This window comes from Pseudopipra pipra, chromosome 3 (assembly GCF_036250125.1).
Source record: "Pseudopipra pipra isolate bDixPip1 chromosome 3, bDixPip1.hap1, whole genome shotgun sequence".
NCBI classification, from domain to species: domain Eukaryota; kingdom Metazoa; phylum Chordata; class Aves; order Passeriformes; family Pipridae; genus Pseudopipra; species Pseudopipra pipra.
Genome location: NC_087551.1, coordinates 54330242 through 54354749, shown reverse-complemented (window position 1 = coordinate 54354749; position 24508 = coordinate 54330242). Strand labels below are relative to the sequence as shown.

General features: G+C 39.3%; 1 protein-coding gene across 6 annotated transcripts in view; it reads right to left on the bottom strand.

Annotated features, from left to right (window-relative positions):
• ZDHHC14 (zinc finger DHHC-type palmitoyltransferase 14) overlaps positions 1 to 17006 on the bottom strand; it is a 96687-nt gene extending 79681 nt beyond the window's left edge. The window contains exon 1 of one of the 6 annotated variants that reach the window (XM_064649234.1): positions 16183 to 17006. In XM_064649234.1, the coding sequence (XP_064505304.1) occupies positions 16183 to 16433 (251 nt within the window). In that variant the 5' untranslated portion in view covers positions 16434 to 17006. Of the gene's footprint in view, positions 1 to 14384; positions 14423 to 16182 lie in introns of those variants that run through there. The other 5 variants (XM_064649236.1, XM_064649235.1, XM_064649232.1 and 2 more) reach the window with 5 other exon arrangements.
• Between the last annotated feature and the right edge of the window lie 7502 nt (positions 17007 to 24508).

Genomic DNA, 24508 nt, shown 5'->3' with positions numbered 1-24508 from the left:
TTAACTCTCCCAGCATCATCCTCTCTGAGTAAAAAACCCCAACCTTTTTAAAGGTATCTGGGGTGGTGAGAGGGAAGGAAGAAATTCCTGTGATGAAGAAAACGGCCAGTTTTAGTGATAGGTTCTCTAATTTTCAGAGAAATAAAAGAGAAGTAGTTCAGGAAATTGAAACAAAAATATTCAAAATATTTCTCAATTTAACAACCTAACTTATCTCTAGTTAGGAAAGCAATACCCAAGGGAATACACCGTCTTTCATTATATTGCCCTTATAGATCACCCCATTCACCATCAGGACTATTAGGAAGGAGACTGAGTTCTCCAGTAAAAGCAACAGAAAAAAAGCACATGCTCAAGTAATTAAACACACGCCTCTTCTGATCTACAGTAACAGTTTACACTGACACTAACTGCATTTAACAATTTTTGTACACATCATAAGTATTGCCTGTGAAGTCTTCCAAATATGTGAAGATTTCACTTCATAAAAATCATCATTCAAGTCTGAGAAGAATATTCTGATCTAATCTCATCTCTCAATGGATCCTAATGCCCTATTTGTCATAGTTCAGCAATCGTCATCCACAAAGATTTCTTTTTACAGATTTTTTTGTTGTTGTTTTGCACAAAGCACACGATTTGTTGAATTGCTATCCTGCATCTAACCAAGCAATGCTGCTAGGAGAAATGTACTATTCTGACGAGTTTGATTTGACTATGTTAGTCCTACTGGCAGAGTACAAACTGAAAACAGAGTTTCTGAGGAACAATTTTTAATTTTAAGCATAAGCATGTGAAAAAAGTCTGCAGAAAACAACTGAGAAGATACCATCTTAAAATACAGGGTGTTCCAAAAGATATTTTTGGCTGTAATAAGCAAGACTTTAGAGCTGGCCTTTGATTTGTAGGATGGCCTCCACTGTAAACAACATTTTTAGAACACAACTATAGTTCAGATACTTCTTGGGAAGGGATGTTTTAGATTTGTCCTCAGACAAAAAGAAAAAAAAAAAGTAAACATCACGTCTGCATCTGTCAGTGACCATTTTCGCCTTTTCAAAGATTCCACTCTACAAGTACATCTTTATTAAACTGGTAACATAGATGTGTACACAAACATGAGACCAAGAGACAGACACTGATTACTGGATTCAACCTCTCTCAGAAGACAGCCTCCTATATCAAAGTCTGTAGCAATTTGTACTAAAATGTACTCGATGTCTTACCATAAGAATAAGACAGTCATTTAAAACTCCGCTGTCTTCAAATAAAGAAAAAAGTTTGTTTGTGGATGAATTTTCGCTTAAAGAAAATTCCAGTGGAACCTGCCAATACAAGAGTCCATTGCATTCAGCTACCTTAACAGGACATCCTCCTAATTCATTTCCACAACTGCTGAAATCCCCTCAGTATCCTGTCAGCCCTTGCTTTAGATGAGGGCAGCCAGTGGCACAGTATTATACATGAAGGGTCAGTAGTTCTGAAATGATTCAATCCCATTGCTCAGAAAGACAGCTGGACATAGTGACCTTCAGAACAAGGTTCATCTTTTTTCCCAGGCTTTGTGCAAGAAAAATAAACTCGAAATGGCAGGGAGTCTCGATAACTAGCTGAGGAAGCAGCCAGTGCCAATCTTACTGCAAAAAACCTATCCCAAGTCACAGAGTAATAATAAATAATTAACAAACAGCAAAGCAAAAGTAGTTTTGCTTCTCCATTCTGCCAGCTGTTCAGTATTAACTAGTTTTTGTGCCTACTGATCAACAGCCCAGAAAAATCTATAGTGAAGTAAAAATTTGCATCCAGCATGTCTGTCTCACACACATCTCTGACTTGTCTGTAGTCTGATCAATGCCTGACCCTTTTATAACTAGCACATATAGTTAAAACACTACTTTGAGATATTTATATTTTTTCACGCATAGTAGACCAATGCTGTCACTGGAGAACCAAGCTGAACTCCTCAGTTTCCTCCACTGGCAAATGAACTTTAGTCCACTTCAGTCAACACAAGCTATCAAAAGGTAGAGTCATCTTACAATCTGAAAATAAATTTAGAACTATGATATATGACCAAAGCCGAAGCAGCAGTAAGTTTTCTGCACCTTCAAACAAATAAAAATTAATATGTAATGCTGATACAAAAAAAGCAAAAATGAAAGCTGATCATCAGAATTAGAACCCAAGAATTATGTTGGAAGTAATTACAAAAAATAATAGTAAAAAAAGAAGGTTCTGAAGCACTACAATATGAAAAAAAAAAAAACCAGTCAATATAGGGGTGGTATGCCTAATTATCAAACTACCTGTATTACATTACCTTGTGAAGAACAGCATCTTAAGCATGTAAAAGGGTCACAAAATGAAAATTGTATACATTAAAAAACTATTATGCCATGGACTTTACTAACCTAAATTTGGTGTAAAATTTCCATGTCATCAAGACCCAGGCAGTTTGACTGGTCACTTTGCTATACCACAAGTTTAACTATGGACATGTACTTTAATCAAATATCTCCACTTATGCAATTTGCTTAGAACATTGACTTAAAAAGGCAGCATTAGTATTTAGGGTTACAAAGTGGGTTTTGTATTTTTTTTTCTATACAAGCAACAAAAGCCCCCACAAAAAATAATTTGAAACCTTGAAGCATTACTGATATAACTATCTTTAACAGCCCTCTTTTCTGACCCACTCTTAAAACAAATATATAAATAACCAAACTCCAAAGAGAGTCAAATAACAAAGATCTAGGCACCATGTTGTCATTCCCAGAGTTCTTAATTCTGCACTGATGAAGCAGGACTGCCAGTGTTTCATTCTCAACTATTTTTCATATGCTTATTTTTTACTTTCAATCTCTGAAGTGAGAGAGATGTTGATAGGATACAACATGCATAAGCAACGTAAGTGCAGTCCAACTCTATCTACAGTTTTGGATGCTATAATAACTGAAAAATCCAGCATGCATATCCAAAGTTATTACTAGCTTACTTAAATGTACTAAATATGGCAACGAAACAACTTTCTCTTGAGTAAATGAAAATAATTTCCAGAAGCAAATACTACAGCAAATACTTCAGTTTTTCTCCACTTCTTGTTCCCCCCAGCTCCCAAATCTTCTGCATGCATTGAACAATCTTCCAACACTGTCTTTCTTTTCATCATTCAGAATATGCAGGCAAGTATAGCTGGACTAGGAATGTAGTCATTCTGGATGAATAAGATAACTGTGTAACTCTTCTTATCTGTAGGGTTGAATTTCAGTAACAAGTTATACACGTCCTAAATCTTTGACCTTTATTTTGCAGTCAGAAAGAATACTTGCAATAAAGCTCAAATTAAAATATTGTTTCAGTCACAGTGTTATTTCAGTAACAGTGAATTACCTTTGCAACAAATGTCGCTTCTTTTGCATTGAACTAAGAAGCAACAAACCTATGTTCTCCTTTCACAAATGCCATTTCGTTGTTGCAACAGCAAGAGCTAGTGCCAACAACTGTTTAAAAAAAGTTTTAGAACAGGAAATAAACTTACTTTTACCAAGAACAGTCAACCATTGGGTAATTGCACCTTCAGACTATCATTTAGCAACTTTAACTATTGGTTAAAGTTTGCTAGGATGCAATAATAGAAAGGTATGTGAATTGGGAAGGGCATGTTTACCTTTCAATTGTGCTGGATATCAGCCTGTAACAGTTTCGCTTACTGGGATAAAAGTATGTCAGTTGTTTTTCTCATATCAGACTGTTTGGATTTTCACATTCATAGTCAATTGCCTGTTTCCGAAACTCATCTCGAGTATGAGCTGAGTAAAAAAGCAAAATTATTTTACTCCACCCAGTCTTTATATGCTTCCCTCTGCAGTGTCCCTCTGTCCCTCAGTACGCTACTGTTCATATACTCAAGTACTGGAAAGATTTCAGCTTTCAGAGGCTAGCATTAAAAACAGTGCACAGTGCAGCCTGATCCTAAAAGGATCTGGGGTTCATTGCATTAGGGAAAAAAAAAGAACATATTTTACTCTGAAGATGAATACTTGCAGCAGTGATGAAAAGTCTCAAAGCCTCCACAGCTCAAGGTAAAGAAAGCCGTCTGAGCTTTCTCTCTTGTAAAAGAAGAATGATTACCCTTTCAAGGTCTTACACTGAATTAGATTAATCTCTGTTAGATTTCAGTCCACAACTTCTTTCCTGTCTTCTGCTCCATAGACAATCCCTTCTGCTCTAATTAGCTTTAGGTGTCTTATTTAACAAAATCATTTTAAAGGCCATTTTTTTAATTGCACTGTGAATAGAGGCATACACTCCAACTGCTTCTTGCATGCAGGCTGTTCAGATTTCCATTAACTGCTTTATGGTTCTTCCTTCATTCTTCTAAGCTGAAAGTTTCAACATTTACAAAAACAAACAAACAAGCAAAACAAAAAAAACCCACCCAAGTAGGCAGCTGAATGGGACTCTGGAGAAACAGGCAATTTCCCTGTGTTGTTTGCTATCTCAGCTGAAGCACAGAAGAAATAGCAAGGATCGACAATACTCCTTTCCTGGTTCAGTTTAGCATATTTTGAGCTAACTCAGTTGTTTTTGTACAAACTAAGGTGAAGAGGCATTCATGCAGCTTTCCATAGGCTATGCTATCAAATGCAATACAATGCATTGGCTCTGGAGTCTGGATACGGGGAACACAGACTACAGAAGAAACGACGCAGGAAGAAAAACTGCTTCAGTTACTGCCCCGTGTTGTGTTACAGAACTGTGTGTAGTGTGTTTTAAAAAAAAAAAATCATAAAATCCCTAACACAAATTACTACGGAGCATTTAATAATGTGCTATTTGAAAGATGTTGCAGTTCAAGTTCTGCAAACTACAATCCAGTTACTTCAGAAATAAAGTATGGTTAAGAAGTCAGAACTCTGAAAATTCTAATTAAGCAACTAAGATGTTCTGTTCGCATCCTCACAGATGCCAAACAGACCCAAGACTTTGTAACAAGTTTCCTCAGGTTGAGATATGGTTTCAAATCACAGCTAAGATGATCTAACAAATCTCCTCCCTCTCACTTCCTCCCTTGCACTAGTACTAACATTTTTCTGAACTTTTAGGGATCCAGCTCAGTGGTCTAAAGCAGCAGAAAGTTTTTCTTTGTGTGGGCAGAAGGGAAGGATAAGCTCTATGCAGGAAGGGAACTCCCTGAAGTAGCTCACCATTGGGTGGGGAAAACAGCAGAGCCAGACAAAAGAAGTGACACATGAGGCCTGGGAGAAGGGAAGAGGTGGGTCCATCCTTTTCAGCAGCCTACAACCAGATTCATCTTGCTGCAATGGAGAATGCTGAACAAAGTAAACTGGGATGCTCCTATGAAATTATCTGACATTTTGTTTGAATTCTTAACCAAAATCTCAACCCCTGCCCTCTCAGAAAAAGCAGGCAGATCTACAGGCATGAAGTTCACTCTAAAAAACAGTGCTTTGAATATGTGGTATGGGAAAATCCTCCCTTCGGCTTCCACCAGCCTCGGAAAACCTTAGCAGTGATCAATGCTATGAGACATACACATACGCTTTGCTGAAATAAAATACACTGCTTCATTTAAGATTTCTTTGCTTATCATTTTATTTCCAATTATTAACCCAGAATGGACATCTGCCTTACTGGAATTATTTACACATTCTATCTTTTTTAAGCAAATCACCATTTGAAGCGAGTTTGGATTAATCTGACATATCTAGGGTGTTTTCTCTTCCCTAAAGATAACTAATCCAGCTTTAGCAGCTTTTCAGACAAGCCATTTCATCTTTTATGTCTAGAGTCCAGAAGCTGGAACACACTATAATTTAAGGTACAGGAGTTGGCCTGAAGCTGGTATTGTCAAGGCAGGCTCAAAGAAAAAGCTGAATCTGAAGGATCCAAACTTTTTTACCTGACTTAAGGGCTAGAAGACAGAGACCATGATTTTACATATCTTTACAATGCAGATCGCAGGAAAAAAATGGTACTCTCATCCTTTATGACTACAGAAAGGGGAAAACTTAAGTCTTTGAACTTCACCTTTACTGTCTCCCCATTCCTTCTACAGCAACAGTGCTCTTAATCTATTAAGGTGAAGAAATGGCTAGGAACAGTAAATAGAAGGCAAGAAAAGTTCAAAAAGTTAAGCAAGACAGACAAACTGATGAATACATAACAGTGCTGGAACAACTGCATACAGAGACATTCTTCTGTATGAAGTGAATTTATTTAAACTTAATTCTGTTACTTACATGACAAGAAAAGACAATACTAGCTATAATTCAGCAAAACCCAGATGAATAGTAGAGGGCAAAGCTTGGTGAGGAACAGCATGTAAATGAAAGAAACCAGGAAAAGAACCTCCAAAGAGTCTTGGAAAGTGCACTTTGAATGGAGAAAGCTACATTCAAAGGTGAGGAAATAGGAGGGACAGAAAGAACAGCTACATCTATTTCACTTGCAATTTTTAAGTTCTGTTAGACTTTAGGTTCATATCCTAAGACTAGATAAAACTGAAGTTTTCTTGAGGTATGCATGTGATAAATGGGTCATCAAAACAAGATTAAAATTATCTTGCTTGATATACCTTTTGCTGTCTTCTGTTAAGTTCTCAGATGTTCAGGTAACATAGAAAAGCTAAGGCAGGATGGGACCTCAGAAAACTGAGTCCAAATCAAAGCAGAGTCAGCTAGAGGAGACTGCTCAGGTCTACATCTGCTTGGTTTTCACTATGCCCATAATCTCTCTGGGCAACCTGTGCCAGTGTTCAATCATTCTCATGTCAAAAAAACCCAAACCAAAACAAACAGACAAGCAGACTAAAAAAAAAAAAAAAAGCCAACAAAAAAACCACCGAAAACCAACCCACTCTTTTTTCTTCTGTTTTAATTCTTTTTGTGTCCTGTTGTTGAGAAACACTGAGAAGGGTCCAGGGCTCTTTTTTTTTTTCCATTTCCCCTCTCCAGTCAAGAACTTACTTTAATAACATTCCCCCACGAGCTTTCTCTTCTCCAGACTAATTCACTGAGGCAAATCAATATGCTCTTTACACAGTGCACTCCAATCTTTGGTATCACACCATGCAACACAAGTCATGTTGAATGATAAAAGTATCTTAAAAATGGTATTTTTTTTCCCTATGTAGAAGCACTATGAGTTTCAGGTCTAAGGAAACCATGCTCACAAGAAGCAAGTTTATTACAGAGTTGCAATGCTGATTAGAGAGAAGTCACTGCTATTCTAGCTTTTACTTTTCTTCTTAGTGCTTTTAACTGCTCTGCATAGTTCCAAATTAGGAACAATTATAACTCTTTCACATTCTAACTGAATATTAGAAAACCTTTTTTGTCAATAAAAGTGCTTACTAAGGAACATACATAGATGGGCCATGAAAATCCACACCATGTGCACAAACAAGCATGCCAGCAAAATTTAAGTACAGGCTGGTCTGACACTCACTTCTCTGCCCTGAATCATGGCATTCGTAACCACTGGGATATATCACAAGTGTAATGGACAAGCAAGACCAGGACTGCAATTTTCTGGTCAGCTCAAAACATAGACAGCTCAAAAAAAGAGAGTACACAAAATTTATCACAATCAGAAAAACTTTGTATTGGTACTCCTTCTAAAGGGGGAGGGAGAGGGGAAGCTTCCAATTCCTGATAATGTTTTAAATCTACACTCATAATTTGAAGTAATATACTGAGTGTTTATGCTAAAATACTAACAAATTCTAGTATATCTGTTCCTTGCTCTTAAGAACTGATATATATTGATTATATGTACAAGAAACGTATTCTAAACCCAAATTTATTTCATATATTCACTCAATGCAGCCAATGTAAAAATGTCATCTTGCACTTAAAATATAACATGAAATCCACACCCTCAGATTTTATGTACATCAATTTCTGAGTTCAGGTTCTCAGTTTTCAATTTGATTCTCAGTATTCTATTTAATCTGTTTTGTAATTTTTATTTTTTTTTTAAATAAGGGTAAATTTTAAAGAAGCAGCTGAACTGACTGCACATTCACCACAACAAATGCGTGCTGCCAGTATTTATTGCAGTAAGCAACTTAAGGGGACAGCAGGAGTAGGAAAACAAAACAAAACCAGCTGTGATCTCATTAGCCAAGCTCATTATATAAGACCTAATTAGCCACCATTCCACAGTAATGTGAATAAACCCTATGGACACTGATGAAAAGGGGGTACAGGTGCTGAATAATCATATAGCACTGCAGCACACTGTCAGTAGCTGAAGTTCTAGAATAGAAAGCCCATGGTCAGGCTTTGCAAATGCAAAGCCCTCTTTGCTTACTAATTGCAGTATGAACAGGAGTTCAAATATGAACATGTAAAACAGGGCAGGGGACAGGGCGTGTGTTACATGAAACAAACTTCAAAACACTTCAGTCTCCTTCCATAAGCATGTTTTATGTTAGTATTATTTAATACTTCTGCAACATGAGAAATATGAACAGAATTTTATTTTGGGCTATTACACATAGGCTTAATCTTGATTTCTCAATTTGTCTCCTCTTTTAATTTATAAAAAGTTTAACCACTCCTGTATTAAGTTCTTAAAAAAAAAAAAAAAAAGGCCTGTAATTATATACTTCAGGCAATTTTTTCCCCCTTTTCCATCAGTTTTGTCATATGAAAGATGAACAGCACTGTCATGTACAAATATTTACTGGCAGTCTGGATGTCAAGTCAGCTACTACAGCCTCACTTAGAAGAATCACCAATCAGGATAATAAAAACTTCCTACATAAAGTTGTTTAACTTTTTAAGCAATTTTTAAAAAATGTTTCAGTATTTTAAACCAGTGTTGCGGGTTTTTTGTGGGTTTTTTTGGACTAGGATTTTGAAACAACAATGCAGCTTAGAAAGTTATTCTCAGCTTTCTCCTCTTCTGCAATAATTTTCACTTCTCATTACTAGTTCATGTTTGAACGTTATAGCCAACAGTTTGATGCTGCACTAGAGTGGAGAGACCATTTCCATTAGAAACTTACTTGTTAAAAGGGAATTGATATATTTAATATCCAGCTCAAATTTCAGCATTTCAATTTCTACTGAATCTACAAATAAGCCCAGATACTTTTTAATAAAATATTTTTTCTAAAAAAAAAAATAAAAATTAAGAGAACGGTTTGGTTCAAGTTCTGCACATACTAATATTTTCTCTTTTCCTTCTAAAGGAAGATAATTTCTCAGTTATCCAGATCCACTGATATACTTTGTTTTGTATGAAATGCCATTTACCAAATAATAATGCAGCACAGCTATGACAGAGAATAAATCATGTAGCAAAAAAGGTATTTTGGGCATAATTAGTCCAATTTTAAACATAAGTGAAAAGAATACTTTACATGAACCTGTACATATAATATGATTAATGAGAAACTAACTTGAGAAAACACCTGAAAAAGACCATCTTTCCTCTAAAGACTGTACAAAAATTTCTGCAGGGTTGATATGAGAAGACTTCCAGTGATGGCCACATGACAATACCAGTCTTCCAAGAAGAACTTAATACAAATTTCAATAGTGTAAATCTATTTAATATGACTCTCCCTACACCAGTCTCTCCAGAAGATACATTTTATACCTTTGGCACACATCCATTCAGATAAAGGGACAACAGTACCTACTCAGGGAAGAACAAAATAAAATAGGCATACTATGAAGATTATATCAGCAAAAGAAAGCTCAAACTTCTGAGTGATAAATTAAAATAAATTTTATCAAACAACTGTTACAAAATTAAAAGTCTAGCCTCACATTCTAGAGACTCAAGATGTACAAAAGTATCATCCATCAGCATTTGTAAATATTTGAAGATATTTATATAGGTAAGAACAACTAAATTATTGAAATTATCGTTTTTCCCCACTCTGGACAGAATGTCAAATATTCCAGGTGAGAATTTACACCTATCTGCAATTATGATGAGCCTAAAAACCATCCCCCAGCCAGCTGTGATGGAATTTCCCCTCTTTCCGCAACGGGTCAGGGTGACATCAGGCAAAGACCATCACAAGTGTTCACATTTCACTCTCAAGATGCACATGTGTTGATGGTCCAAAGCTACAGCTACACAGTGATTTTCCCAAGGTCCTAAAAGGACATATCTGAGAAGCCAACATCCCTTCTTATACCACTGTAGTCCCTATTTTCATTGCCCTGCACATCCACAAAGAAAACATGAAAATATAAGTAAAACAACAACAAAAACTATGTTCAAAACTTCTCTCCTCAGTGAAACAGTAGATAAAGACCATCAACTAAGCTGAATACAAAAAAAAATTCCCAACCAACAAAAAACCCTCAAACACCCTCAGAAAGAAAGGAAAAAAAAGCTGTTTTAACATTTATTTTGGAAAAGCAGTTAGTGACAAAACCGTAAAAAGTTTCTGTGGTTTCAGGGGAACTAAAGAAGGTATGACTTCTAAACCTTGAGAGGTTATTCTTCTGTTACCCTCACAGAATTTTACCCTGAAAAATGAAGCATTTATCATTATCCATTTCCGCATAAATAGACCTAGCCTTGAAAAGCAGAGATGCATAACCTCATATCAAATGCTGGTCATTTTTGGATGAAAGAATTTCAACTTACATCATATAATTAATTGAAAGCAGGTTTACAGGTTTAAACTGATATACCTGCTCAGTGAGGTACTACTTTAAGGTCTGGTAGTACAAAACCAGGGAAAAACTTTAGCAGACATAGTTGTACAGATCACCAGGAAACTTAAAAGATTAAGCAAACTCTTTTGTGACCAGGGAAAGAAAAGTCCCTTGTCAAGGAAAAAAGTGTTAGATATACTTTGTATGTGAGAGATATTTGACTCTGATAGATAACATTTTCAGGGCAATTAAGTGCAAAGAATAAACACCACCTGGTTTGAATGCATGTCATCCCTTAGAAATATGTCATATCATTTGGTATAACTATATAAATTCAATACAAAAAGTGAACCCATAAGATTAGACTTAACCTGTTCCATGTCTTTTTCACTAACTTATCAGGGATGTGTAATATGGCAAAATGAGAAACAGAATTACTGCTCCAGTTCAGTTTTGATGACAGGGTTTTTTAAGAAACCACTTACTCAACACTGCATTCACCTATGCCACTATGCACAATTAGGTAGCTACTGCCTTTCAAGTAAAAAAGGATGCAGTCCTCTTGTTGAAAAATAATTTTAGTTTATATACCATGATTTTTGCTTTAAAATCCATTTTGACAACTTCAGTGGGAAATGCCCTGTGAGTTTATAGCAGCCTTTAACAGCTGAAGTCAGATTGGTAGCACTTCCTTCTAAGGAACTCTTAGTTTAAGGACATTGCAATCAAAAGACGCAAGTAACCTACTTGACTTAAGAACAGACGAAGAAAGATAAAGAAGGTTATTACATGAAGACCATTCTACCTACTTGGAATACAAACCTCACACTAAGAATCCAGCTCTTGCAAGAGCAGAAAACACTTGCCATAAGATGATGATGATTATTGATACCACAGTGAAAATGCTCAGCTTACTGACATCAGTGTTTACACATAGAGGTTTGTCACAGTGAGCAGCAAGTTGCACCACTTTGCCATAGAAGTTCAATATTGAACAATCTACATGGCATCAGAGTGTGACTCATCAATGTCCTCCACTCACACTGGTTTTCAAAGTGGGAGGCATGGAGCAGGTTGCCAGCAACTGCAAGAGTGGATAGAAATCAATGGTTTGTACACACATAGACACATAAACAGTCTCACTTTAAATAATTTTCCAGCATCCACCTTGTGCAAAGACAGTAGAATTACACAAATGCTCACCAAAAAAAAAAAAAATAATCAAGGGTTAATTAGCTCAAAACAAACTAAAACCCCCTCCAGTTTGTTGAATCAGTGCAAGCCTCAAATGGTATCAGAAGTGATAGGGCTCTGACTCATGTTTACAGAGAAAAAAGCTGCACTGCTTCAGCCCTTCCAGCTTCCTACCATCTGCTTCAACCATCTCTCAGAGCCACTCACCCTGCAAATGAGTTGACAGAAGAAAACATGACTGTGCCTGAGTCAATTCAGTTCAGCTGGCATCTTCACTTAAAACCACGTTTTATGGGAAGTTTATTTTGCCTGCCTGAACTGAAGCGGCTCAGGTGCAGACACGTTCCCTCCTGCTACCTGCCCAGTAAGGTCCAAGAGGGAAGGGAGCTGGCACACAGGGGCTACTCACAGTAGCAACATACCCAAACTTGTCTTCCACCACTCTGGAACTCAAGATTTGCCACTTAACAATATGCCCATTTAAAAAATCCTACTGTGTTAAATGTCATTCACCCTCCATTTTGCTTTCCTGTAACCCACAAAATCAGTGCCCCAAATGACCACAGGTATAAAGGATTCTTTTCTGAGTATGTATACCTAGCTGAATAAGTGCAGTAAGTACGAAGTGAGTTAGTTCTGCCTCCATTGCACAAATAAAGGAATTTACATATATGTAAATACAGTGGCTGAACTGGCTAGGTACAGCAGCAGATCTGCCCTTCAGTTACAGATGCTATCTTTGCTCTGGGGAAAGGAATTTGTTTTCTGAGCTTTCCATGCAGCTACCTTGATAAGTGAGCACTGAATACTTTAGAAAAATATGCATGTGTGTGTAACAGGGGAAGGCAAAGGAAAAAAAGAAAATGAAACACCACACCGAATTTACAAGAAAAAAAAAAAGAACAGCTAAATACCACATGATTAGAGTTAGGAAAAAGTTTCAAGGTAAAATAATATACTGAAATTTTAAAGACAAATTCAGTAATTTGTGGTGTCTCAACTTGAGCAATTTAAAACAGGTATAATTTTTAAGGACCACTCAAGCACAGCATCCCCCTTAGGACCCAAAAGTGCTTGTAATCATTCATGTTACATTTAATAGACAAGTTGCAGAAATAAAACTGCTTGTTATTTGCATTCTTTTCCTTTGGAAGGGGAGGGAGACAGGAATTATAAATATTTTACCTGCTTGAAAGCTCATGGTTTGTTGCTTTTCTTTTAAGCAAATCCTAGCTTATCTCTTTGAAAATTAAAAAGAACAGTGAAATGATAAAAGGAAGAAGTGGTGATGTACTTGGAGTATACAAGAGATAAAAGTCAAAAGAGAGAAAGGAATAAAACCAATTGAAAGCAGGAGCTGGAAAAAGTAGGCAGAAAAAAGCACAGAAGCACCAATATGAAGAAACAAAGATTACAAAGGCATGGCTCAGTGTCAAAAGCTATCCAGGTCAAAATGTGTGACATATGTTTGTTTTTGGAGACCTAAGATTTGTTGATTTGGAGAAATGTATTTCTCCCCTGAAGAGTATTCCAAAGTACATGAGATAAAGCTCTGGATGAGTGGATGTCAAGAGTAAAATAAAAGGAATGGGGGGGAAAATCACGTTGGAGAAACAAATGAAGCCAAAGGATAAGGGACAATTGTTTATGTTAGCATGATGTTTTCAAGGAATTAGCTCTCCAGGAATAATCTCTTTCCTACTTCCCCTCTTCACTGTGTGCAACCAGGGAATGACCTGGACCATGAGTACCTATTTTCCAGTTTCCAAAACCAAAACGAACAAAATAATTAATTACAATTAAAAAAAAAAACAAAAACAAAAACAAACAATTCCAAGAACATACAGGGTATCTTCCTCTTCAATGACAGTTGGACCTTACAGTTCAGACACATAAGGCACATGCCCATTTCAAAACCACTTTGTTCCACATGTACACAAAGAACTGAAAGACATTTCTGTCATATTCAATAAATAGCTGGTTAATGAGAAGCATCATAACCAAATAAGCCAGTAATGGCAATGACACAACTCGGGATGTTATCAACTGATCAATAAATAGTAACTTCACAGTACTAGGAATAACGCAGTTAGAAACTGCTTCAAAGTAACACTCTTTAACAAAAACTCCCCTCTTTTTCTAACATTGACAATCTTATGCAGTTGCAACATCACTAACATACTGAACACCGTTCTCATAATCTCTAGGTTTGGGTTTTAATTAGCCTTCAGAGGATGAGTTATAATTTTTCAATGCAAGTGCTTTCTAAAGACCAAAATCTACCTTATAATTATAAAAATAAAATACCATTGCCACCCTCTACTTTGATTTTCCTTAAAAGGAGAGTGCAAGTGATACAAGAATGACTCAAGACCGGTACATAGGAGAATTTCTACAGTTATATTATATAAAGCCCAAGATTCTTCCCCGCTTCAAGACTGCCAGTTAGAATAAGCACCAACTATACATGAAAATGCCGTAGCTTGACTAAAAATGTTGTCAATCACATATGGTTACACTGCAAATAATCTCAAAGACCTGACAGAAGTTGCAGAATTCATCTCCGGTAGAGCACGTAACTCCCAGTAGTAATGAAATCAGAAGGTGATGAACAGCCAGCCGCTCATCCTGCTTTAGCAGTTCTGAATCATGCAGCTGCAGAGAAAATTTCTCTCTGAAGGATCAAAGTGTTAAAACGTACAAATAAACTGTAAATAGTGGTTTGATAAATCAGTTTTACAATCATGACCATAAAACATTACAGTTTCGATCCTACATTTACACTTGCGTTCAAAGGCTGTTCTGAAGATGACGAGACTGCACGCAGATGCAAGTGTCAGCCCACACAGAAAAGCTTTACAAAACTAGGCAAACAGAATACAGTAGCACCCAGTCCTGATGCAATACTGTCAGGTTACACCTTTAATACCCGTTCAAAACCAGGAAAGTAAACACTCTTGCACTGTAGATACCAGAATTGACTGTGGTATCTCAACTACTCACATGATATTCAAGCTTCATAACGTCTGCAGAAGATTTACAATTAATAAATCCCTCTAAAGTAATCTGAAGCCCACTAATGACAACTCATCTGCTGAGCTCACATATGCATTTAGCCACTGGTTACCTGCCGAGCATTTTTACCTTCTTTACTGCTACCAGTGTTGTTAAGATGATCTGCATTTAACAGGTACAATTTTGGGTTTGTTAATGTCACTATCTTCTTGCTTGAAGACACCAAGTAATGAATGACCTTTGTTTCTCAACTGTATCACTTAGCAAAGCAAACATAATTCCTGTAGGCAGCACTGAGCCTCAGTTATAAATAATAGCTCCTATTCCAGAAAAAAAGTAATGTGAAGATTTTTTTCCCTGCCACAAATCAAACTACAATAATTTAAAACAGGTAAAGTAGCACTAACCCTTTAAAAATAATTCAATTATTGTTATATAAAGTGTTTTAGAAGTATAAATATCTTTGTACTTGGTGCTTAAATAAAAATAAGTAAATATAAGTCAAATTGTATTGCTCATATCAAATGCCTAATTCTTTATTGCCACATGTAGTTAATTTAACCACTCCAACATAAGTGCAAAAATCAGTATATCTGATTTGCTGTCACTGTATGTTCACTTTACACAGATGAAAAGGACTCTTGAAAATTCAGAGCAACAGAGAAAACAGCCCTAGAAGGACTGTTTAAAAAAAAAAACAACAAACCAAACCAAAGCAAACATAGCTTAAACTAAAACCAAACTCATATACAAGCTATCATCACAAACAGAAACTAATGCTGTTACCTAGTGGTGGAATGCTAGGTACATGCAAAATTGTATGACTCTTTACTTTTTTTCTCCTCACTTGGAATTCTCATCTACAAGCTATTAAGCAAGGTCAAGAGAACAAAAACAGGCCTAATTAATAAACTAATGAAAGATACCTTTTTTCTTGCATTCAGTTCTGTGACAAAAGGTCAGTATTTTTGCACCTGCCAGTTTTGATTCTCAGAGTAATTAACACACAAGAAGCTACATCGTTTCCTGGCCATCCCAAACCTGTTGTTTTACACTCCTCATGCAACATCAGCAAGAGCTTTTATATACCTTCAATGTTAGTCCTCAAACATTAGTTTTTCATAGAGTACGATAACCCAAGCTGTATTATGCACTCCTCAGCATCTTATCAGATCACATTTTCAATTATACAAACCTGTATTAGGTGAATTCAGTCAGCATTCTCTATGACACCTAAATAAAAATGTTTATTTTGCTTTCAGTCAGAAAATAAATAACTAGAAGAGGAGAAGGAAGATATGAAGACTTTAACATCACTTACTCAAATGCAAAGAAGAGTCCACTGGTGACCAAGATGAGAACAAGAGTCAGGTAGAAAACTCCAGTCTGTCGAGCCATCATGATCCTCCCATTGCAGAAGAATTTGTTTCTTCCAGGAAAAACCTCCCATTTTCTCTTGGGAGCTGATTTCTTTTTCTTATGGGGAGACTCCATGGGAGACGAAGAACTGTGTGTGCTGATCTGACTGTATTCACAGTCTTTCATGGGCCCACTACCACCTCCAGGAGTCATCAAGAAAGAGTAAAATGTGGGGAGAACCCCACCAAAAATATATACAATATATATATGTGCAAATATTCTTGTGACCAAGACAGCCCTCTCCACGAGCCCCAGTTAATAAAAAATGCAAATAAAATGATGAAAAGTCTGCTACCAGACTAGCAAGAGGTGTATAATGCAAACACCAGTTAACTCTTCAGAAACCAAAGCTGTCATACCAGAAACGCTTGAGAGGGATCCTTCCTTCCTCCACCAGTTACAAAACAACCATGTAGAACAATCCTTTTCAAAACAACTTATCACAAAACAAAGAGGGAAAAAAGCAATTATAAAGTAATTAGGCTCCAAAAAATTAGTCTTTTTTTTTCAAGTTTATTTTCAAATGGGAGGATTTTTTTATCCTTCCCACGCACACCCTGAGAGCTCTCTCCGAGGGTCAGAAGGTTGGTCAAGGCAAGGTTTAGCAATCGAGTCTATCATTCATAGAGATCTGTTATAATCCTCCTTTGCGCAGCAGATTTCACTGCTAAAAATGACCATTCCTAAGACGTTCCCTCGAGAGATACGCGTAACAAATCATTAAGGAGGAGAAGACAAAAAAAAAAAAAAAAAACAAAAAAACACTCAAGTAAGGAACCAGGCTGCAACTCCAGCTCCGAGGAACACTTCAAGCTCTCCTCCTCCTGAAGCCGCAGTCCAGCGGGAAGCGGCCGCCGCTCCGCGCAGACCCGGGGGCGCAGGGCTGCCCTGTCACTACTCCATAGGAAGGGATTCTCCCGAGCCCGCGGCAGCCCGGGGCAGGGCCAGTCGCCGACAGACACCAGCGCCTCGGGAGCAGGTCCTCCTCATCCTCCCTCCCCGCCGCCGCCGCGCTGCTCAATCTGCGCCTCCCCCTACACAACAGGTCCCCGCCGCCGCCTCATGCTGCCCAGCGCCTCGGCCCCGCGGCAGTGAGGTTGGGAGGCAGGGGACAGGGAGGCTTCGCCGCCGGTGGGAGATCTCCACCAAGACTTCTCGCTCCCCGCACCATCCTCCCCGCCCGGCTCAGCGCCGCCGCGGGCCCTCGCACCCCGCCCCGCCGCAGGCTCTCGCCCACGGCCCGCGGCGGTGCTGGGGCCCCCCCCGCATCCCGCCCCCTCTCCCGGCGCGCAGGAGCGGCTCCCGCCGGCGTCCCTGGCTCCGCTGGGCTTTGGCCCCGCAGCGAGGTGAGAAAAACGCCCGGCCTCCCCCTCCGCGAACCAGAGAGCGGCGACTTTCTCTCCACCTTTCTTTAGGAGCCTCTATCCAGGTTTCCCCCCAGCAGCCAGACCCAGAAGCAGCAGCTGCCACCACCTCTTCATTTTCAGGGGGAGGCGGTAACCACCGCAGCGCCGGCCGCCCGCCCGCGGGAGGAGCCGGTGAGGGACGGGACCACACAGGCGCGCACCCTCCGCCGCCCCCGCCGGCCGCTCGGTCACTCAGTCGCTTCCCGGCGAAAGGGCAGCAGGTCCCCGGCACCAGCCGACCCGGCCCGGCCCCCTCTCCCCGGCCACTGGAGCGCGGCGATAGCGCTAACTTCTCTCCATCGCCGCCCCCCCAGGCAGCCGCCCGCCGGGCAGCGGGTGCCTGCGCTGGAGCTCCGCTTCTGCCGCCGCCTCCCGCTCAGCCCTCGCCGCCCCCGCCCCACGCTCCGCCGAGCCGCAAGCGGTGTGTGCCGCCAGCCCTGGGCGGCGGCGGCCCGATCCTGCCCCGCTCTCGCTGCCGAGGGCAGGCGACTCCCGCAGCCGAGTCCCGCGGACGACCGCTGGGCACGGAGAGGCCCCACCCACGCGGCCCGACCTAGCGGGACCAGCCCCCGCCCCGTGCGGGCTCCGACACGGCACTCAGAGGCACACCCCTCTACCCGCCGGGAGTTGTAGTTTCTCTCAGTTGTAGTTTCGCAGCCGGAGGCGGGACGGCGTCGAGCGGGACTGCAAGCCCCAGCATGCTTTGCGAGCCGTCCCGGCGGGGCGGGGCGGGGCGTGGCCACCCCGCCAGCTGTCGGAGGGTGGTGCCTCCGCCCGGGCTGGCCGTGCCCCGGGCCTCGAACGGCCCCGCACGGCCCGGGCAGCCACGCTTGCACCCCCGCCCTCCTCCGCCCTCCCCCGCGACCGGGGGTCATGTCCAGGCTTGTGTTTCAGTCAGGCCGGAGGGCTGGGGCTGGAACCCGCCGCTCCCGCGCGCTTCGGGTCCCCTGCGTAGCCAGAGGTCCCGCCCGCCCGAAGTGCGCGCTTGCACCGCTGCTGGGCCAGCGGGCAGCTGTCCCCGCTGTCGCTCGTGAGTGCCAGTGTTTCGCTGCTCCATCGGTGCCATCCACATGCTCCATTATGCTATGCTGGAGACCAAGGCTCGTCCAACGACGCTGACGTGTTCGTACAGACCCTCGCTCTCTCCTGACTTCACGTCCCAGAAGGTACTGCACATCCCAGAAAGGGACGAGCCATGAAGGAAAAGCCTTTCCATAAATGCAGTCCTGCACTAAGCCCTTCTCACACTAGCGCTGGTGGCAGGAGTGCCTGCAGAAAGGCCAGGGAGGCTTCCCACAGCTAAGGCAGAACCAGTCTCAAAGCTGCTTGATGTTGTTTCTGCCTGGTAGGTTCTTCGTGTGCAGCCAAAGAAGAGCTATGAAGCTGGTGAAGAGTCTGAAGCATAAGTCTTAGGAGCAGCTGAGGAAGCTGGAGGTGTTTAGCCTGGAGAAAAGGAGGCTCAGGGGAGATCTTAGAACTCCCTGCAACTACCTGTAAGGAGGGTGTAGCCAGGTACAGGTTGGTCTGTTCTCCTAAATAACAAGCAGTAGAACAAAGGAAATGTCTTGAAGTTGTGCTAGGGAAGCTTTAGATTGAATATTAGGAAAAATTTCTTCACTGAAAGGGTAGTCAAGCGCTGGAACAGGCTGCCCAGGGAAGTGGTGGAGTCACCATCTTAGGAGGTATTTAAAAGACGTGGATGTGTTTTAGTGGTGGATTTGGCACTTACAGGTTTACAGTGAATTCTATGATCTTAAAAGTCTTTTCCAACCTAAGTGATTCTATAATTTTATGATCTGCTAGAGATAAGCGGGCATGCACAGTGCTAAAAGACTTTCATTTTAACACATCTTTTAAAGTTTTGCAACTTACTAGCAGAGCTGTGTAAACTACAGAGACTGGACTAGTCTGGGATATGCGGTAGGAATCAACACAGTTCAGAAAATTCAAAAGCACACTGAACAAACTTCTGTAGAAAGCTGAGATAAAAAGTTGATTTGAACCAGCCTGCATCTCTCATGGTTGAATGTTGTCCTAGGAGAGACAGCAAAAACACCATGTGAGGATGCAGACAAGTGCTCGAACATAGGCAATGTGTTTTCTGTTTTCATAATTCTGTTTTGAATTTTGGAATGGAATATTTATCTCTTTAATTTAATACAACAAGCTAATTTTTTATCCATAAACAGTGTGTGATAACAAAGGAACCATGGAACAGATTGACCAGCACTAGATAACTTCCCTGTTCTAGGAGGAAATTACTTTGGTGACCAAATTACATGGAGTAGCCTGGTAGACATCTTGGTGATTATATGATCCATTATATTGATACACAAAAATAATTTTGAAATGTTAATGACACATGGGAAAAATATGGAGGGGTGTCTCCCTCTGAAAGGTGTAAAGGAGTAGTCCTATGGCAGCAGGATATAAAAACAGTTTCTGATATCATCTCTCATGCAAATGCATTGGAATCCTTTTTGCACACATGTTGCTGCCTTATTCCTTTCCATCTCCACCTCCTGTTATAGTGCCTGTTGTCGACAGTTTGCCTGCTATCTTATAACTTGGCTATCACAGCATTTTTTATTCTTTGAAATGGTCTTTATAAACAGCTAATAATTTTTCTTCCTTAATGAATACGGCATCTATGTATGCCAGCAGAAGGCTGCTGACAGAATCTTTTTTATTCACTGACAAGCACTTCTAGTCTTCCTCATGTTTTTATTAGCATATTGCTGGAGATCTGTCTTCAGTGCTTTGACAATATTAATGACTGTGTCATGTCAAATGGCACTATTCTCTCCTGAGATTATGGAATATTTTAGACATTCACAAATAGAGCAAACGGTTTATGCAAAAATGTCATTGTTGGCTTATCTTCACAGGTAGCACTCAGGCTAATTTCAGAAACACTCTTCAAAAGCAAAACACTTGTAAACAATATCAGCACCTCATTCAAGCCGCTGTCTCATGCCACAATCTTTCCCTTGGGTTTTAACACATTATATAATTGAGAAGTAAACTTCAGGCATATTAACTGAGAGAAATACATAAAGAAATTTGAGGAGTGCATGGAAAAATAATTCTAAAAGTCAAACTCAGAGAACAAACACACTTTTTTTTCCAATAATGAGTCTACTTTGATTCTAACAGGATTGTCCAGTGCCACACATTGTACTTTTCACATGATAGCCTGTTCTAGTCCCTAATCATTACTAGTATTGCATTGGAATTTCAAGTATTATTCGTATCCTTTCGCAAACATTACAAACACACTATCAACACCTATTTGAAGTTTTTTTCAAAACAATTTGAAAACTCCCCTATAGAAAGGACTTTAGACAGCTAATATTTCACACAAGTCAGCATTATTCTTGAAAGCATTTATTATTGTTTATTCACAGTAATGAAAATTGGTTTGAGGCGCTGAATAGTTTAAATCTTACAGTAGGTAGGACAAATATTCTCTCTTCATAAAACTTTGTCGGATCATGTGTTATGGTATGTACTCTTCTGATTTCTTATTTTGGACTCAGGTTGATCTCATGCAATAGATGAATATGATGCAGCAATATTACTTGGCTTAAAAAAAAATCTAAGACAAACTACCTTTTTGTTAGGCAAATGCTAATGAAAGAACTGTTGCCACTAAAAATTGCTGTTTCTTACCCTGTGTGCAGTGTGGAGGTATCATAAGGGCAAGTCTTAAAACAACAAGGAAGCTAATTTGCTGTGATGAAATGTCACCTATATAGAACATCTGTTACCATGCTTCATGTCAGAATCTGCTTGAATATGTTGGAAGCAGTATCAAGCAAAGTATTTAAGTGATTAAATAAACACAAACTAGCAAACTCTAGCATTCTATATGTAAGATATCTGTACTTCATGTGTCCAACACTGCTAAATAAAATGCTCTTTGTTTACAATCAAAAAAGGGGGATGAAGTGACAAATATTGAACTGAAAGTTTTTCTAATATTCTTACAGGTGGAAAGAAAGGCACTGCTGTGGACACATTTTCTAGACACATTTTACACATATTTCACTATGAATTTTGAAAAATAAATGAGAAAGAAATCAAACAATAATACCATTGTCATGCAAGACGCTGAAAGTAGCCTTGCACATCCAAACTTGCTGAATGCTACGGTATATAAAACATGCCAGTTTAAAATGTCAAGAGTATGTAATGCTGAGAGTTTTCCCAACCAAATATTTTTTTCCTTTTTCTGTGCTGTTTTACGTTTTGCTGCCATCATTTTAGTCTTACCAACTGTTCATTTTGTGAAAGTACTTAGTTTCCTTTAAAAAGCTGTTGTGTAAACTAGAAATATTATATTTCATAAGAGTTGGCAGGAAGAGAGAGTGAGAATGCACATCATAATCACTCTCTAAGGAATAAAACAAAAAAAAGAGTTTTTCATTACAACAATGTGATTGACTTAAGCAGGTCCAAAAAGCTTTTAAGTACCTCTTAAGTCTTGCTTTCAAAAGACTGAGATGACTAGTCATTTATTGTACAGCCTTCAACAAAGTGTAATATATATTACTTTTCTGCAGTAGGTGAGTTAAGCAGACAAGATGAGGTAAGAAAGCTTTTTCATGGTAAATTCTAGAGACCAAATTAATTTTGTATTTACATTTATCCACTGCATGTTAAAACCATATCTCTTAATCGAGGTGGCTTTCTTTTTCTTCTGTTTTGAAGCATTAGAAACACAATTGTTTATAATTTAAAAATCTGAAATGGCTTAATCATATAGAGTCTGGAATATTTTGGTAGTTTTTCGACTTCTAACTTTGGCCTCTTATCATATAACTTCATTGCTTTGGATAGAAATCAGAATCTATGGATATTTTAATTTATTCCAGCAGAATAAAGTGAGAATTCTTCTTAAAAATGCAATTCAAATCCAGAAATTTTCAGAATTGGCCATGCTTTCCTGATCAATGGCTGATTCCAAACATGAAGGGAGACTGCCTCAAAATCTTACAATTTAAACTGAAAAAATAAAGATGAGCATTGTGCAATATTATCAGTGTGGTATTGTAAGCCTATTGAACATTTTGTCTTGCTCTAATTTGAGTGAAGGAAAGAAAAAAAGTCTTTGATTCTGGGAAGCTGACACAGAACATGAGCCAGCCAAAAGAAAGGACCGTGAAAGTACAGTTATATGAGGAAAAAACCTCAAATTTTCCAGTGTTACCAGTCACATTGAAAGTTCCCTCACTAGAGCCAGGAAATAATTTTCTGCAGTTCTACATCATGTATTGGTAGAGTACACTGCACGAACAGTGGAGTGAATTAAAGTTTGTTTGATGCTTTGCTTCCCTGTGAAGAACCTTGCATTGATCATTGCTTGATGCAGGACAGCATAATTTAATTGGTTGGTACTATACAGAGATTTATGTATACTTTAGTGAAGGTCAGGTATTCCCTTTATTAATTCTTGATTAATATAATTCATACAGCTTTATCTTAATCCCCATTGATCAAAACAGTTGTTTTTCTTCCGTGAGCTTCCTCTTTAAAACCACTTTGGTTTTTTTTTTCCTAAGAATACGTACAGGAAATGAACTTAGCACTTCAGAGAAATAAACATGATCATGGGTCATACCTCTCTGTACTCTTCACCACACATCTCTTTCCAATTTCTAGGTGTTTTCATGCCTAAACTCCTCACTGTTGAGCCAGGTCTCATTCTTTGCAAATAATGAGGTCTCATTCTGTACAAATTGCAGGTCTCATTCTGTACAAATAATATTAAAATGAGTGTCTGTATGAGCAGTGGATGGAACAAGCTGGATTTTCTTTCCCCATCACAACCACCTGGCTTTTCCCCATAGTCTGCATTGACTCTCTCCATGTGACAAGAGAATCCCATACTGTGGCTAACTGGGGGACCAGATGGCTGCCACTCCATGACCAAAAGTGAACTGACATAAGATGGGTGAGTGGCTGAGCAGAGCTCGCAGCTCACAAGCACCAAGGGAAGAAGGCCTCTCTCCACATTTCCTTGCTCCTAAACTAGCGGTGAAGTGTGGCAGTTAGCCTGTCCTCAGATCCTTCTACCCTCTCCCTTGCAGTCTCACCACTGCTTATTGGATGTTTTGCAGAGCTTGGTACAAAAATATTAGCAGAAATAGAAAACTCTTCCCTTTTTTTTTTTTTTTTTGCCAAGTTCATTTTCTGCCACTTTATCATGCTGAAATGACTCAGCAAAGGAAAGGACATGACAAAGCATGACAAAGGACTGCTACAAGGGAGGGGCAGGAACACATTGCCCAGGGAAAGGGAAGTGAAAGAAGAAAGAGCTTTACTCTTTATAAATATACATTATATAAACTTAAATATCTTTAAAATAAAGGGGCAGAGAATAGGACTGTATGCAGCAGTTAGATTGGTCTAAGCTGACACTGAACTTCAGGCTCAACCAGATGTGCTCATGGAGGCATCCCATAGGATTCAAGAGCTGGCAAAAAGTGAGAGAACAGAACATGCAGCTTAAAGACAGAGAAGGAAGGGAAAGCAGGACCTTTGTGTCTGGTAATGGTGGACTGTTGGATAACCCATCTCATTACGACTTGCTCAGGATGATAATACATAATGCCCAAGTACTTCACAAAGCATTGGCATCAATTTGTCTTTCATTGATTTTCTGGAAACTTCTAAAAAAATATAATTAAACTTGAAGCTTGTACTCTCCCATTCAGCTGAGCAAATTCCAAATTCTTCTCTGGGGAGAGAAGAAAGTCTGAATGACAATTTAAACAATTGCCTAAGTTTGTTCCCATAGGAAACAAAACAAAAAATAAT